Here is an 18,067-nt window from a genome sequence, read left to right as displayed (position 1 = left end):
TCCCAACTTCTAAGGACACAATGAAAATAATTTGTTTTGTTTTGTGTTCCTATATTCTAAGGTAAATGGTATTTCTGAGATGACTTGAGAGCATTTCTCACATGATACGGGAGCCTTGAGCAGAAATATATACTAGTACATTTGAATTCATAGGCAGCTACAAATATCGAAATCGAACACATATCTTACACCCTTACACGAGTGTAAAGTGTCCGACACTGGTACTTACGACTTTTTAAAGAATTCATCTAACGTTGAACAAACTTGTTCGTCACAAATGATCAATGCCTTGAAAAAGAAGATCAATGTAATTGTCACGAAGTGCACTAGACAAGGGAGTTATGTAGTGCAGAATGTAGTACTTTTATGTGCTTGGTATGCCAGAACTTACAGTGGACATCATCTATCAGAGATATAAAACAGAGTTAAACAAGAATCCTGAACTTATTTTCCCTTTATTTGTTTGCATACATCAACAATGACAAGAATGTCTTGATCTATCGCCTGTTTGATGAGTTTCAGTCACTTGCCTCTTTGGGGTCAATTAGAAACCATGATTGAAATTACACATGATACAGACAGAAAGACGATGTTTTTTTTTTTGGTTCTTATCCTTTCCTCCTCTTGGGACTAAGTATGAAATCATCGTCATCATCGCTCTCAATTATTCTTTTCTTGGCTTTTACTTCTCCATTCTTTGACACAGTCTGCTGCTGCTTTTTTGAAGTCTCAGGTTTACTTGGTGGCCGTGGTGGAGGAGATTTTATAGGAGTTCCCGTTCGAAGTTGCTTTTGCCTAATCTGCTTCTTCTCATATGCCTTCCTTGCCTTATCAGGTGACAACAAGCCATGTTCCATCATCCTGCATTTTGGCATGCGTTCTCTGCTATTAGTAACAATTATTTTGTATGTTTCCTTTTGTATTTAAATAAGCTGTATCTGCCACTGGTAACTCAAAGCAGAATTACTAAGGAGAAAACTGTGCGGCCTTAAAATTGATCATGAGATTTAAAAGTTAAGCTATGTCGCATGGACTCGGGTATGGGTATCAGGTGCAAGTATCACTAACTTCCATCTCAAGGACTTGGGAATGTGCCAAAATAATCAAATTTCTTCTATTTGTTTAATTTTTCTAGGATAGAATACAAAATGCATTATAGAGCATTCCATGCATAACATAGGAGTTCCAGGCATAGTCCATGAAGTATGTCGGACATGATAAATTCAAATTACAAAATCCCCTTTGTTAGCTAGGTCTTTTAGGATTGCATTATTCCTAAGAAGCGCAAATACAACATGGGATATGAACATGACACGACAGGATACGTACACATACATTTTTTTCTGAAATATTTAGGGAACAAACCATTGTTATATTAGAAAGTCTAACTACACAGCATATGTGCACTGCAATCGTGCACAGTTCACGGTGTGTGGCCCACTCTGGGTCCCACACAAATGATAAGAGCCGTTTATTAAATGTAAAATATTTTTTTGAGGGCCCCCGCGAAAAATCAGTTCAATCCGATACCTATACGTGCTCAATCCAATCATTTAACTTTTTAAGATCCTAAAATCAGAATGAAAAGTTAGATGATCGGATCGATAACCTATAGGTATCAAATTAAGCTGATTTTTCGCAAGGGCCCTCGAAATAAGGGGTCATGAATTAAGCATCCAATATCCATGAAAATTTGGCCCTGGTCAAACTCTCTTAAATTGCACTATTAAGTCCTAAAGTGGCGCTTGTATGTCCTGAGTGTGTAGTATATTCCTGGTGAATCTGACCAATACAATATTTGGAAAAAAAAGTCTGGAGGATGTTTAGGCGTATCAGATACGTGTCATGTTTGGATCTGGCCTGTGTACATAAAGCCGGTTGATATGTCTGTGCTTCTTAGCCCACTTCACAACAACTAATTTCTGTATGTTCTGCTGAACAATATCTGATTGTATAGTCTGTAGACCCTCCCTTTCAGGACCTATTTAGTATGCAAGCTCTCTCTCACAGATTATCAGTAGAACTGAACGCGTTTGCCATACGACGATGCTAAACAACTATGAACCTAAGAGCTCTATACCAGATAATGTGACCCTTAAAGATAAATGGAAGGTATTATCTATTCTTCAATATGCTAATTAAAGAAAATCTTATTCAGCAATCTAAGTACAAAGCACATGTGAATACAACAATAACAGTACCCATGTAATCCCAAATCGCAGGGGTATGGGCAGGAGAAGAATGGAGACAAACATAACCGTTGACAATATATGCACAAAGTGGCTACTCTTAAAAAGTTTTACACCACTGAAATAGCGGGCCCCATACGTCCAAAAATTGAGCAACTCAAGAGAAGTTATGCCATGGATCCACGCCCCCAAATCAAAGCAAGTGATACATCACTTGCTTTTCTTTAGTGATAAATCAAACAAGAAGGCTTTTTCTTTAGTTTTCTTACCGTATTCCCAGGAATAGACAAAAGTGTAAGCTTTTAATAGGTCGACAGGAATAAAAAATCTCCAAAGACCAGATACTAAATAAAGGCACATTGTCATGCTTTATCATAGCACATGCCACGCATTATACTTAAGGGGAAGAGAAAGTCCTTCCATGGCTACTATCTCGTGGTTGAATGGGAATCTTCAAGAAGAAAGAAGAAGAAAGCTTTTCAGATAATTAAGGACAACAAATGTGAAAGGAAACAACATGAAACCAAATGTGAACTTGCTTTCCCAATTCATCAGGAAACATCTTACACTGGATTTCACACTTTTTGAGTTGGGAAGTTGAGGAAACCACCTGTCATTATCAACCAAAAGCAAGCATGGTGCTTCTTTTCATTATGTTTCTGAAAACTCTTGTTTTTGGCACACGTATGCCATGCAAGGCGCGAATGCGTTTGTAGGCGTTGATTGGTAAAATGTGGGCGTGCAAAGACTTGTAGCGCCTAACTTGGATGATGATTGCCGTGAATCTTGACTTCTAACTCGTAGAGCGATTGCACGTGATCCAAATGGTAAAGATCACAAGTCGGTGTCGGTTCGTGATTTGCCACACGGTTGTGGACTTAGAATTTCCTAGTCGTACAGGAAATGGAACGTAAAGCGTAAACTTTATTATGTCGGAATAATAAAGTTGAGTACAGCGGAAAAGTAAAATTCAAATTACTTGAAGAAGTAAATTGAATGGGGTTGAGTACAAGATACTTGGATAATTCTACTTTGCTGAAAGTAGGAAAGATTGTTGAAGCACTGGGCTTAATTGGTACTGGACCTTTTTTTTTGTCTTCGAAACTAGTATTTATAGACGAGAGTCCCCTCCACAAAGCTATGAAAATCATCGCCAACTCCTCCAATATTGGCCAAGTGTCCCATGCACATTGCACACCCACGGCAGTTTGCAGCGGTTTCAAGATCATGGGCATTGGAGCCATATAAATACAGCTTGAATGGATGGGAAATGGGCTACTATTTCACCCAGGGCCGGCCCAAGAGTTTTTCGCACCCAAGGCCTAATAAAAAAAGTGTGCCCTTAAAGAGTTAATACTTAACAATTTTTACAACAACAATCACAATACGAGAAAGCCAAACCAATATAAAGTTCCATTAATCATTACATGCGAATACAAAATATGAGATCGTCAAGTTTTTGGCGTGGGTTTGGGGGGTAAATGATTTTGGGGAGGTGTTATTCGGTGGTTTTGGGGGAAATGATTTTGGGGACATAGTGGGTTGGGCACTTGGGCTTATGCGATAATGGGTTAGGCTAACTCATTACTCTAATTAGGCATTTTTTTTCATTCTATTGGGTTTAAAAAGAGTCCTACTCAAACCCAAATAGTGAAACTATTGGAATGCCCCTAAGAATTGGAATTTTTGAGATGCCCAAGGCCCAGGCCTCTTGGGCCTTGGTTTAGGCCGGCCCTGATTTCACCTCAACTTGCCAAGTGTCCATAACATTTTTCACTTTCAAATTGAAATGGCCAACTGCTTCCTATATTGATGGGCCACTCCGCCTTCATAGCATCTAATTCTTCCACATAATAATGGTGAAAAAATAGACCCCAGCTTCCTTCCAATAAATTGATCTCAATAGGAAAATTATTTGGTGCACCTGGCTTCACTTGGACTTTCATTAATCGGGCCTTACTCCAAATCGGTAGAATTAATGTGGCCCATTAATTTTTAGCCCGAGAGAACAATAAATATCGGCCCATTTTAACTAATATCTAATTAAATGGCCCACCGGCGCTAGTCCAAGGTTTGGTGCCAAAAATGGGCATAAACAGTTTCCTTCACCTTTTCCTCCTTTTTCCCTACAGCCAGTAGTTCACTCTCCTACTAATGTGCCTAAGTTCAAAAAACTGACGGCAACTAGTTTACCCTCCTACTCCTATTAGTACAGTATGTGGCATTATTGTGGGTCAATTCCGATGTGCTGAAGGATCATTCCCAGGCAAACAGCCTCCTAAACAGCAAGACAGCATGCCCCGCATACTCCACGTCCTCAATCGATAGAGTGAGACGTGATTGTTTCTTATTGCTCCAAGAAATGGTCCCACCATTGTGCAAGAAACCACATCCTGGTGTAGACGTTATTGTTTCTTATTGCTCCAAGAAATGGTCCCACCATTGTGCAAGAAACCCCGTCCTGGTGTAGACTTGCGCTCATCTAAAGTCAATGTTAGAATAGTGGAGTTATGATGTTATTAAAGTTTAGTTGCACGTGTAGTATTGTCCTTTCATGTAATAGGGTTTACTTAGGGTTTCTATGTTTTCCGTATATAATGATGTAATGGCCTCTTGTAACACATATTCTGAATAATAGAATTTCTCTTTTCTAGTCTCGCTACATGGTATCAGACCATAAGATCTAGACCAATGGGATATTTGCTTTTTGGCGGGCAGCTTATGGCTCACCGCCGTCCGCCGGACAACACCACGACAAAACCCACCCTTACGTGAGAAAATGAACAAAGATGGTTTGGTTGGTGGTTCCTGATTGGTCACTCTTTCTCTTCGCTCCTCAGATCTACTGTTCTCTCCATCAGCCTCTCTCTTCCGTCCTTCTCTTTATTCCAAGATGTCGTCTGTTGATTTTAATTGCAATCTGAGTTCTGCAAAGTTTCAATTGTTCCTTCAAAGTCCACAGTAAAAACCCTTGAATTTCTGTTTGACAAAAAAAAAAAACAATAAAAACTCTCCTAGTCTCGGTCCTTTTCGATTAAAAACCCTCCCAGTTCTTTTCGATCCCATCAAATTCCTTTTATTGCAATTCCAGTCCCTGAGGTTTAGGTAATTATAATTTGATTCCAAAAGCTTTGAGATTTGCTATTTGATCCTTGAACTTTGCAGCATTTGTTTTGGTCCCTACTTTTGTAGCAGTGTGACAGTTTGGTCCCTTGTGGATATTTCTCGATTTTTGGTGAATTTATGGGCAAGTATTTGTCTCATTGTTTGAAAGTTAAATCCCCATTTGTTGTGCCACTGGCACCTAGTCTTGTTGTGATCCTTGTTGGATCCGTTGTTGAGATCCTTGTTGGATCCTTTGTTTATCTCTCGTTCACACATGAGGGGGAGTGAACTTGACCCATATTTCACCATTCGTTGCATTTGTTCAGGTACCAAAGTATTAGTGATTCTTGATTTTGAATTGGATTGAAGTTGAATTACTGCGTGAATTTTTTTGGCTTTGCCTTTTGGATTGCTTCAGTCAAAGATATCAATCGGAGTATCTCATTTTCATCTTGGCAAACTCACGATGCTCTCCATGCTTGCATCATGTGTTTGAGGGGGAGTGTTAGAATAGTGGTGTTATGATGTTATTAATGTTTAGTTGCAAGGGTAGTATTGTCCTTTCATGTAATGGCCCCTTGTAACACATATTTTGAATAGTAGAATTTCTCTCTTCTAGTCTCGCTACAATCACCATTGCAATCAGCATCACAATAGCCAACCAAATGAAAGTTTGAACTCTAGTAAAGAAGCATATTATCCGCATTCCCTAACTGACATAGTGATATCAAATGAACCACCTTCTAGTGAGTTACGACAGATTGGTAACGACTAACAAACCCAACACCATAACAAATCTCAAATCTTGGACCCATCATTGCATACATCAAACTACCAACTATATCGTAGTATGGTACACGAGCCATCTATTTCTCTCCTCACGAGTCTTAGGAGTTTGGACCCATTTCAAGGCCCAGGCTCTCTCTTTTAGCAAATATGTCAACGAGTTTGCAACTCTGCATCCAAAATCGTACTTAAGTTTTGTGGGTGCATAGAATTAAGTGTTAAGGTTTGAAAGAAATAAGGAGACCTCAGGAGCGAAGGAGATCGCAGTTGAGGACGGCCCAGAGGCCTAGTTGAAGGATGGCCCACTCTTGAGGTCGTTGGCTCACGCTTATGTAACACCCTTTATATTTGAGGTGCTTTAAAGTTATATTTAATAACTTAGAGGGCTAAAGTGTTTTTTTTTTTTCCTTTAGAGTTGTGCATGTGTGTGAGGTGTATCTAAAAAAAACAAAAAAAAAAAACCCAAAGGAGGTTCTGTCGTCTCTATGTTAGAAGAGAGAGAGAGAGAGAGAGAGAGAGAGAGAGAGAAAGAGACCAGTGGTGGAAGAAAAAAAAAGAAGAAAATTAGGGTTAGATTGAATTGAAGCTTAATTAGGTAATTTTCATCTCTTTAAGTGTTGAATTTCATGTTTTTCATGCTAGGTTTCATGTTCTACATCTAGTATGCACTTGATTGAAGTTATTAGAGTTGGATTGAATCCTTGGGGGAGGGTTTTAGAGGTTGGAAATGGGTTTTTATTTCAGAAAATTCGTGTATATTATGAATATGCTTAACTGTTTTGAACAAGTTGAATCTGTCCTGCTTTTGACGAATTTTTCTCATCGACACGCCGACCATGTTATTTTCTGGTATTTTTACTGTAGATGCCTCTGTGTGTAGCTTATGCTGTAAAAATTTCAGAATTTTCTGAGAAGTGTGGAAAAAGATAAAAATCATAAACCGAGCTGCTGTCAGATTCGTGTATGTGCTGACAGAACCGACACGTCTTGAGAAAACGGACATATCTCCTAGCTCGGGTATCGGTTTTACGCACCATTTCTTGATTCTGAAACTAGACTTACATACCTTTCTGAATATGTAAGGTTTGTGCCTTAGTTCCTTCTAGGAAAAATCAGTTTTTGTTCCGAAGTTGATGGTTTGGTAATTCTGGAAATTTGGGCAGCTTTTGGAGCTGTGTTCTTCATCAACTTTGTCATAGTTAAATGTACTTACTGACTATGGGTTCTCATGAGTCTTAAACATTGATCAATTGGTGATCTTTTAGTGTTGGAATCATTGGAAAATATCGAGTAGGTGATTTTTAATGAGCTTTCGATCGCAAACTGTTCTGCTGGAAACTGTGATTTCTGCTTCAAGATGTGTTACTTTAATTGAACGTATCTTGGTCATACGGACTCCGATTAGGGCAAATTTTATATCGAGATTGATGTTCTGAGAGTGTGCTTTCTAATGGTTATAGCCTTGGAATCTAACTCTGAATCTATAGAATACTATAGTCAGAATTCGATCAATGGTTCTGCTAGTTAGTGTGTGCTTTGTGAGATTTCCAGCTTTGGGGTGCGAATTGGTGAATTTACTTATGTTTGGCATTTGTTATGTAGTCGAGTTGATGCAGCATATTGTTAATGCATTTGTCAAGCCTTTCAAGTATTTCTATACTAAAATGTTTGGCTTGTGGATAGGTGACGAGTCGGTGAATCAAGGAGCACCGAAACTATAGTTGTACTTTCTTTTGGAGTACGAGGTGAGTGTTTGATTCATAGATGTTGTTCTATATTGAATTGAACTTGAATGTTGGCTTAGTGCCCGGTGATTGGCTTTATGCCAAAAGGCTTTAATGCCTTGCGTTATTGGCTGTGTGCCCGGTGATTGGCTTAATGCCAAAAGGCTTTATGCCTTAGACTATTGGCTGTGTGCCCAGCGTTGCTTATAATTTCTTGATAAACTGTTGACAAGTTGAGATTATCTTTTAGTTGTACCTTTAATATGGAATTGCATCCATGTCTCATAAACACTCCCAAATTCCATTTTGGAATCTAGTTTTGCAGGCGGCGTAGATATCCACTGTTGATTGTCGTGTGGTTGTACCCTCGCTAAGGGTAGTATGTCGGGAAGGCTGGACTAGTTTTGGCGAAATATTGTAGATAGGGATGTAGTTGCAGCCTATGTTTATATTTAGTTCATTGTATAGTTTAATGCTTTCTTGAGACTTCTGTTGTGTTTGTAAGAACGATATGTTTTGCGTTATCGATAAAGTAACTGTTGGTTAACTTAATTGCTAGAACTTGAATGGTAGGATTGGATTGGTGGTTGATGTTGCACCCCCACGTTGGTTTGGGCTCATTTGAGTGTTGGCCGGAGTGGGGTGTGATAGCTTAGGTTGGAGGCAAGACCCAAGTCGCTCGGAATAAGAGGAGGATAGTGGAATGTAGGCTTGAACTCAAGGGATCGTTTGAAAGCCAAAAATCCCCTCAAGAGTTAGCCTTTAGACCAATCTTAGGGAGAGAGGCAAATCTGCGAACCGAAACTCAAGCTTCATCAAGATCCGTATCATACCTACCCACTGAAACCTCAGATTGAGGAGTCAGCCTCCACCTACCACACCTGACACTCATGCGACCTCCGAGGTCAGAAATCGCATGATACGAAACCCCACATACCATTGACCTTCGGTCAATAGACCCTCGTGCCTTAAGGCCTAGACCTCAGATGGTTGCTTCCTTCCTTCTATCAAATTACTAAATGCCTTCCGCCGTTCCATGTGCACCCTTGTAAGCCTTCAAACTCGACAACCTTTGACCTAGGACACTTGGTTGTCATAGGTTTGCCCCTCAGCCAGATAACCATCAGGAAGCCACCATGTGTCCATCAGCCAGACCTTGTTTGGGGGAACCCTTCCCATCTATAAGGGCACTTAGGCTATCATAAAAGGTTGTTCATATCTCACCATACCCACCCCCCGCCCTCTCTCTCTCTCTCTCTCTCTCTCTCTCTCTCTCTCTCTGATCTGCCTTGGGTTCTCTCCTCCTCCACCTTCGGCAACTCAAGCCTTCAGCATCTCATTGGTTCCCCCGATCACCTTATCTAGCTCACAAGTTTCTTACTAGAAGTCTCTTGAGACCAGCTGTGGAGCCTTATTGAATCTTAACTACAAACGTGATGAAACTACTATCTCGATGATTGTTTTAGTCAATAAATTGATAGTTGGAGTTGCAAACCTTATGCTCCTCGCTTGCTACGTAAATTCCCCAATGTTTATTTACTTAAATCTTCTCATTAGCTCTCCATCGAGAAATGCAGTCTTCACGTCCATCTTACATAGTTCCAAGTCCAAACTCGCAACTAGGGCCAGAATCAAGCGAATTTAAGGAAACCTGACTATTGGAGAGAAGGTTTTCTTGTTGTCTAGACCTTCCCATTTGGTGTTATGTTTTCACAAGGCGTGCCATATATTGTTCTATTGAACCATCTTCCTTGCACTTCAATTTCAGAACCATCAATTCCATGGTCATGCACCCAGTTGGAAGATCAACTAAGTTCCAAGCATGGTTAATACTCGTGGCTTGCATCTCTCTGGCAATACAACACTAAATTTTTTGCTAGCACTTCGTTGGGTTAACAAAACATCTTTAATTGTTTCAACTTCTAAACATAAACTCTATGACTCAGAGCAATCATGAAATCCTGGCCCTCAATTTCGAAACGATAACGAGGGTGGGGCGCTTGCTTCCATGTAGTTCCATACAAACCAAGTGCATGGATTGGAAAGTCGCTTCAACTATCCCCAAAAGCATACGGAACTTCTTCCTCGTCCTTATTCATCTTCATGTTTATCCTGCATCTCATAGAGCTCTGTGTCACTACCTAACTCAACGCTGCCTGAAATCCCTCCGTTGGGACATCAAGTGACTCAACTTCAGTCACACTGCCACTAGGGAACTTACCAATTAAGACATAGCCCTTGTAATGTACACTATCGACGTATCATCTCCCCAGTATAAAATGGGAATATTCTTGCACAATTATCGACCTAATCATGTCAAGTTAACTCCACTCATGAACAAACAAAATGGCATACTTCCTACGTAATTTGTACAACAACTAATCCATGAAAGTTGTCCAGCTAATATCCACCGTACATTAAGAGGGGTGTACAGGATGTGTAGACTTAAAAATCAAATGGTCCTAGGCATGTAAAACTATCAAAGTAGAGTTGGCTGACTTGAAGTGGTGCCCATTGATTATAAAATTAAGTGGTGTCTTGAGTCAATTGGCCTCACTCCAATGTGCTGAAGAAATCCTCTCAATCAAACAGCTTCCTAAATGGTAGAGCAAACCAGTTACTTAGCTTCCATATTCGATAAGCAGCATGGGATTGCCTATTACTACTCAATTGGCTAGTATGAGTTCATTCAATGTTTGGCAAATTGAGAGAGACATGCAAATATGATAAGCAGCATGGGATTGCCTATTACTACTCAATTGGTTAGTATGAGTTCATTCAACGATCGGCAAATTGAGAGAGACATGCAAATATAATCACCTCATTGACATGCACCCGCACTTGGGGGTGCACACTAGCCACCTAGCCTATGAATGGCGACAGGGCAGGTCGGGACTGGATTTTACTTCCTCTGGCCCCAAACCCAAAAATCTTTTATACCTCCAAATCAGCCCCAATTCCTGTTGAATTTCTTGGAAACCAAATCCCGCTCTTAATGGGGTTTGAGGCTCCTAATGGCTTGGTTTCCCCATCTTCCACTCTGATCTTAAGAAATCAAAGTAGCACTTTGCAACATTGCAATCGATAATGTATATATTTTCTTAATATATAAAAATCCAAAAATCAGTAATATGGACAAAAAAGCATAGACGTTTGTTCTAAATAAATTATTTGGTTAAAAAGATGACATTGGCACTATTTTTTTGGAACAGAAGGCTAAAATGAATAGGTAATAACAACAAAATACTAGAATCTAGAGAGGGTGGAGTATATATGGTTCGATATAATCTTCTAGGAAATATTTTTAAAAAAAAAATTGGGTCGGGTTGGAGGCAGAGTAATAGAAACACACCTCAAACCAAACCTGTAATTCATTTCATCCCCCAAATCACAAATCAAAACCCATACAAGTAATCGATGATCGATGATCCGCCCCAATGGGGATGGTGTCGAAGCAGATTAGATTGACATCCCTTGGTTCCACTTTTATAATTATTTGGATTTGGATTGATATGTAAGACTATAGGTTGGACTGGGTTGAGCTTTTCAGGCCATTACAAAACGGCATAGACACATGGGACTATCCATTGATATCTAACCTAGCCGAGCCCTCATATATTTTCTGTTTTCATAGAAATTAAATTCCAGAACAAATATATGTCTACCAATTCTAGTATCTAGTGGGCCAATCCACTTTTCTGTATTTCTGAAATGGTAAAAAGTGTCTATATTGGTTTTAAATTCTATTTCAACACTGTGACATCCCAATACTTCCAGTGACTGCTAAATAAAGTTGTTGCATCTGAGTTATTCCTAAAGTCATAGCACAGTATAACACTACCGTAATTCATCGCATCTGACTTATTCCCACGATCTCATCCAATATTTTTTATGCAAATTATGCAATTGTTATGGGAATGCAGAATAAACGGTTAATTGGAAGGACCTCAGCTGTGAAACTTTGATAAGGCTGGACTTGGGAATATCAAGTGGAGCCCATCTACAAATTGGCGGGCTTGGGCACACATTAGCTGCGTTATTATGTAGTTAAAGCCTGGCCTGTACCATCCCGACCTTACAAATGTTCACCCCTATCCGCACTTGATAATCATACCCGATTCAATGTAACAGTTGAGGAAATACCTAAAATTGTCAAATCATGAACTACAATAATGATGAAAATGACTCAAGAAACAAGGAGTCAAAGCAAAATCTAGTCCACATTATACGATTTTAAAGAAGAGAAATGAACCAACTAGGGTTAGCCTAGTTGGCCACCTCGTACACTCTCCACTTCAAGGGGTCAAATCTTGCCAAAGGCAAGAACTGATTATTAGTTCTCATGTATAGGAGAGAAATGTTATGTACTGGGCTTGATTTAGTTGTTGAAGACCTCACATAATTGATGTAGTGTCCCATTATTGTAATTCGTTGAATGTGACGCTTCTACCGCTTAATATCAAAGAGAACAAAAAAGGAAGAAGAGAAAAGAGGGGGGGTTATGGATAGAAGAGCTCTTAAGCTTTTAAGGGAAGAAACACAAAATATACATCACCTCTAAGGAACACTAGTCATAACTCCTAACTCCTAAACCTGTTGGATTAGTAGAAGTACGATGTCTTCCCAACAGTTATTTGCCTAATAATGTTAAAGCTCAAGTTTGAAGCAATGGCAGTTTCGAAAAGATATTTATTGGAGATAGTATATTCATAAAAAAAGATTTACTAAAGAGATTCCATAGCCAGCTCCCCAATAACCTCTCTTGTCCTTCAACTTCTCTGTTCTCAATTTTGTTTCTTTTTCATATGAGAGAATCTGTCGCATAAAAACTCAAAGTGCTTTATCGCATAAAAAACCCCGACTGAAACCTATCTGTCATGGAAAAGAACATCTCCATAAGCCAAAATAATTTCATATGTTATTTATAACCTGACTAAATTATACCCAGTGTTGGAGAACCAACTGACGGAGTAGGCACAATACAAAAGCTTAATAGCAACAAGAGGGCTAACAAATCCTAATGCGTGGCCGTTGGCATATATTACTCTCCCTACTTCTACATGTTTAATTCACCCAAAGAAACAGAAATATTATAAATAGTCAGAAAATTGGACGAATAAGTTGTTTTTAACAAATAGAATAACTAGTGTTGCAGAGATAAAGTTGAGGATAAAAAATAACCAAATTAGTTTTGGCCAAAAATAAAGTTTGTAAGAAATAAGGGAAGTGTGGAAGCATTTAGAGGAATAAGAGGTCCAAAATTTAAGACTTAATATTCAAAAGATTCTTGGAAGAGGTGGAAATCATTAACAGTCAGATCAGGGACTTGGGAACAAGGCAAACAGTAGAGAAGAAAACTTGGTGGGACATAATAAAGATATGTACACAACACCAACCACAACACTCTCACATGGGGGTGTCCCACCCCCATGTGGGAGTGTTGTGGTTGGTGTTGTGGTTGAGTGTACTGTATGTAGCATTGTTGGGCGGGATAATATCCTTCTAAGCGGATTGCCTCTTAGTGGTAAACTCTTACAAGGCCCAAGAATCTATCTTGGGAACTGTGGCAAAAGGATGGCTTTTTCTCAGGCCCAAGCTCTCAACAACCGTAGCACGGGATTATGTGAGAATATTTCATCCTCGCTGTCAGACCGCAGTGGCTGCAAGACCCGCAGAGATCTTGCAAGAGCCACTCCGCAACCACCGCAGAGACCACTTGTTCTTTTAGCACCAAGTCGCTAGATCTCGCAATTTTCCCATATGGACAAGGTTAAGACCCTACTTGGTCTTGCTAATACCAGGGCCAAGCCTCATAGGGCCCCTCGAGTCTAGCCAATGGACCTGAGTACTCAACAATTTAGATGCCTATGCCAAAGTACGTCTCTAGGACTTGGAGCAAATTCGGCCATTCCATAACACCGCAAGTCCCCTCCCCCGGAGTTTTGTTCATCTTCTCCTCATCCTTCTCTTTCTTCTTCCATTTGCACTTATCTGATTGGCACGCCACACAACCCTTAGTTAGTGCGATAGTTGTCCACTTGTCCCCGCCTCGGTTATTTGTGAGGGACGGGCCACACGTCTTTGTGGGAGTCGGCACGTGTTGCCACTTATTCCTCCTCCCACAGGGGGAATTTTAGAAAGTAAAACAGTGATGATGCCAATATAGCATGCCACTCCTTTAATGAGGTAAAGACCTAATCTAGCCTTTTAACAACCCAGCCTGAAGTCCTTAATAAGTTAATATACAAGGCAGGTACAAGCACTTACCCAGCACCCATTTTTTAAAAGAAAACTTAAGGATACTCAAACTTGAGCCTCTTCAAGGCGACCTAGCAGCTGGATGTGACCCCCATATAACTACAGAACATGTCTTGGCATTGATGTGCAACATCAAACTGAAATAGATGCGTAATTTCCATCCAAAAGGTAAATAACCTCTCTGTCTTTCAGTGTACAAACAGCATAAATGCTTAAAACTCAAAAACTAATCTGATCCCATATAACATGTGTTTCCACTCCTGCATCAAGACTTACATAACATACTTCATGTATAGTTTTATTTCCAATTTCATATTTAAAGCTGGTTGTAATGTTGAGTAGCTAAGTCATATTCAAAACAACAATTTCATGAGAGTTAACTTTATGAATGGTGGAGTGTGATGAAATCCAGAAATAATTCAATTAGTAAGGATTCACAAGGAAACTCACCAAAACTCTGCCATTTCACTTGACGGTATTTGTTTCGATAATGACTCATAGAATATCCTCAATGGTTCTCTCTGTTAACAAAAAGCGTTAACATATGATATAAGACTGGTGGGACCCAGCAGCTATGGAATTTCCATAAAATAATAATAACAAATAAAATAAAATAAATAAAAAATAAAAACAGAACTAAAAGCATGTAATGAGCCCAGCACCTCTTCAGGAACATCAAACTTCTGGCCCGCCAAGCTGTAAGCTTTCTTCTCTCTTGTCTTGACTGTAGTGGTTTTTGTTGTCATTTTCGATGAACTCAATGTTGTTTTTCCTTTAACCTTCACTTCAACCAATGTATATTAAAACCCACCTAAACACATATACACACAGAACTAAACAAATGCTCAACAGATTGCAAGGTATCCAGTTTCAGCTTCCAGTAAAATACATGGAAAATGAGTAGCCCCAAATATGTAGTAATAGATTTACAAGATTATCGAGTAACTAGTTAAAATTTCACCAAAGAACACACAGAAAGGGTATCCAAATATGCAACAGACTTCCAAGCGCACAATTTCAGATTACATCAAAGAACACTCCAAAAGAAAAACTATGCAATAGATTGTCGAACTCCCAGTTTCAAGACCATCAAAGAACATATAAAACAACCCCCAAAAATCTTCCTCCCACTATGGATCACATAAAAAGACAAAATACATAAACCTAAATCAGCCAATTAATCATAACATGAATAAAAACTGAATCTGAAAGACCCAAATTCTGGAATTAACGAAACCAATTAGAAGCCCCAGAAATCACACCATTCAACATATCAAGAAAAAAATGTCACTTTTGGGGCTGATAAACATCTGCAAATTCACCAAATCCAAATCCATAAAAGCAAATGACTTTTTTGCAAATGGGTTTACCTCGGTTTTTATAGGGGTGGAGGTAGATCTAGGCTTTGAATCAACAACAATCCGTTTGGTTGAGCTCTCAACAGCCTTCTTCTTGATGAGAGATGAATCAACCTTGGGCTTTGATGAAGAAGAACCACCATCTTGGCTGATGGGTTTGACCTTCACCACAGTAGATTTGGTCTCAGAAGCCATGTCTTTGCCCCTACCCTACCTCTTTAGACCTCCCTAGATTGATCTGTGTATGTTCCTCTATATTCCTTGTAATTCTGGAAATTCTTGATGAAAGATGAAGACTGTGAAATGTGAAATATCCAAGTAGAGCTAGAAAGGTTGAGGCCGGCCAAGGTTGAAGATGCTGGTAAAATGCTGTTTAACTGCCTTCCCCTTTATTGTTGTTTGTCGGGTAGAGTTCTTTTTCGATTCCTTTTGTTTTGTACTGGATATACTCCCAGGGCAGTCATGGCAGTTAGTTGTTGTGAATTGACCAAAATAACCCTCAGCTAATGGTTTTTAACTTTTTATCATCGGCCGGCCACCTGCTATGCACGTGTTAAATGTACGGAGTATACTCCACTTCACATTTTGTCTTTATTGCCTTTATTTATGGGGAAGTGATTTTCGCACCCCAAATTATTAATCACACTTCTCCTGAATCAACTTCATATTAATTTTCGTACTTCTAAAAGTTAAAAATTTGGAGAGTGCATTGATTTTCACACTCCCTTTAGAAGTGATTTTCACACTCTCCTTAGAAATGTAGTAGTGCATGCGAAAATCACTCCCCTATTTATGAGAGAGATATGATGCATTTAAGTTTGGATAAGAGAGGACGATTACCTGAAAGAAAATCCTACTAATTTACTACAGTACGTGAAGTAATTTGATTCCAGTATTTGGGGTAATATGGATATTTTGTTCATGAAATATTCATTTTGGATATTTGTTGGAATAAACATTTTTTTCTTATAGATTGAGCCAAGAATTCTAGATTACCATTGAGTAGCGAAGGGATCGAATTTTCAATTGAAGATGTGATTTATGGTTGAATATGTTCCAAACAATGGAAATATGCGAATATGAAGTTACATTCTTTTTCTTTCTCAAGATTCTCCTTATCTAAACCGAGGCTAAGGGTTATCATTGTCTTGCCAAGGAGTACGGTTGGGGTAATTTTATTCAAACACCCCAATTGTCCTAAGTACCCGTCAAATTTTATTTCTATTTTTATTGTGGGTGTGCGCAAAATATTATTTGGACAAATTTTTAGATTCTAACTTTTAAAAATCAGTTTTGAATGTTTGTTAAAATTTTACATAAATTATTTTTAGAATTTACAAATTCTGAGAACCTTAAAAAGAAAAAAAAATTCTCAAAATTTCAAAAACTGGGTTTGCATAGCTTTGGGATTCTGCAACACAAATTCTTAAGTTGGTGTTTACAAAAAAATATTTTTGCTGATTTTGATATTTTAGTTTTTCAAAATCAATTTAGAGTATTTACCAAAAATTATAGATAACAGATTTTCTGATTCTACAGATTTTAAAAACTCAAAAAATGAATGAAATTCTGAAAATCCCAAAGCTAGGTTTGGGTAGCTTCTTCTGAATCTTTTTGGATACAATTTTAGGTTTTAAGTTTTATAAAAGCGGATTTTCAACTTTTTAAAATAAAATGTCATGCCATTAATTTTCAACATAAATATTGATAAATTTTCATAAAAGATATCCTCACTTGATACTCATAAATGTTTCCCAAAAGAGTTCTTACCATCCTTCTCAAATTGAGGTTTCAAATATTACAACATGAGGGACTACGGGCCAATACTCCATAAATACATGAGTTAAAAAGATGATAAGAGTTTATATTACACCTTGAAAATATGAACTTGAAGTAAACAAAATATCTTCACTTTCTTAGCTTTCAAAAGTATGCACAGCATGCACATCACTCCATGCTACAGCTCCGAGCTCATACTTGAAAATGAAGGGTTGAACAAACACGCGCTCAGTAGAAAAATCTACACAACTATTATATGCAAATGTGATGACAGGTAGAATGAATAACAGAAGCGGGTACGGTGTCACAAATGAGAAACAAGACACAACTAATAACTATCTCATCGTCGGTGAAGAAAATGTAGTACAATGATTAATCACCAAGATTCTAGTTTGACCACGAGGACTTACTATCTATACGATTTACTCATGACTACCATTGCTCTTCATCCTATTCCGATTCACCAACCCGACATCTTGACTCCACAATAGGCATAACCACACGCGCTTAAAGAAAACAAGTATACTTCTAAAATATCGTGTTACCACTCACTCTACTCATGGATTCATTACATTAACCCTTCTCTCGTTTATCTATCATCATTGGAAACCAACATCTAATGTCATGAACGAATGCTCTTCCCGGGCTATTTATAGAGTCCCGTTACTCCCCACTCGTACCTCCCTCAATGATGGAGCTAATCCAGGTCACACATCATAGGTTACCAAATCATATCTTCTCCAATACACTTTACAACTCAGTCTTTCATCTCAATCACATACAGTGAATTCACAACGAAGACTTATTCACATAGTAGTGGTGGGGATAATTTCACTTCAGTCAACTCATTATCATTACGCCATTAATT

At 38.7% G+C, this 18,067-nt stretch overlaps 1 protein-coding gene across 1 annotated transcript; it reads right to left on the bottom strand.

Moving 5' to 3' along the window:
* Positions 1-425: 425 nt before the first annotated feature.
* LOC131333333 (uncharacterized) lies at positions 426-15,830 on the bottom strand. Its single transcript, XM_058367797.1, has 4 exons — positions 15,433-15,830; positions 14,725-14,841; positions 14,513-14,583; positions 426-861 (listed from the first exon to the last, which is right to left on the bottom strand). The coding sequence occupies exons 1-4, from the start codon at positions 15,613-15,615 to the stop codon at positions 609-611; spliced, it is 624 nt and encodes a 207-aa protein (XP_058223780.1). The 5' UTR covers positions 15,616-15,830; the 3' UTR covers positions 426-608.
* Positions 15,831-18,067: the final 2,237 nt, after the last annotated feature.

Source organism: Rhododendron vialii, chromosome 7a (assembly GCF_030253575.1).
Source record: "Rhododendron vialii isolate Sample 1 chromosome 7a, ASM3025357v1".
NCBI classification, from domain to species: Eukaryota; Viridiplantae; Streptophyta; class Magnoliopsida; order Ericales; family Ericaceae; genus Rhododendron; species Rhododendron vialii.
This window is presented reverse-complemented; position numbering and strand designations above follow the sequence as displayed.

Excerpts from the sequence above, each read along its gene's own strand:
- LOC131333333 (XM_058367797.1), bottom strand. The coding sequence starts at position 15,615 with ATGGCTTCTGAGACCAAATCTACTGTGGTGAAGGTCAAACCCATCAGC. Across the intron at positions 14,842-15,432 it reads CCACCCCTATAAAAACCGAG|GTTAAAGGAAAAACAACATT; the intron begins GTAAACCCATTT and ends GTTGAAGTGAAG. Across the intron at positions 14,584-14,724 it reads AGTTTGATGTTCCTGAAGAG|AGAGAACCATTGAGGATATT; the intron begins GTGCTGGGCTCA and ends TTTTGTTAACAG.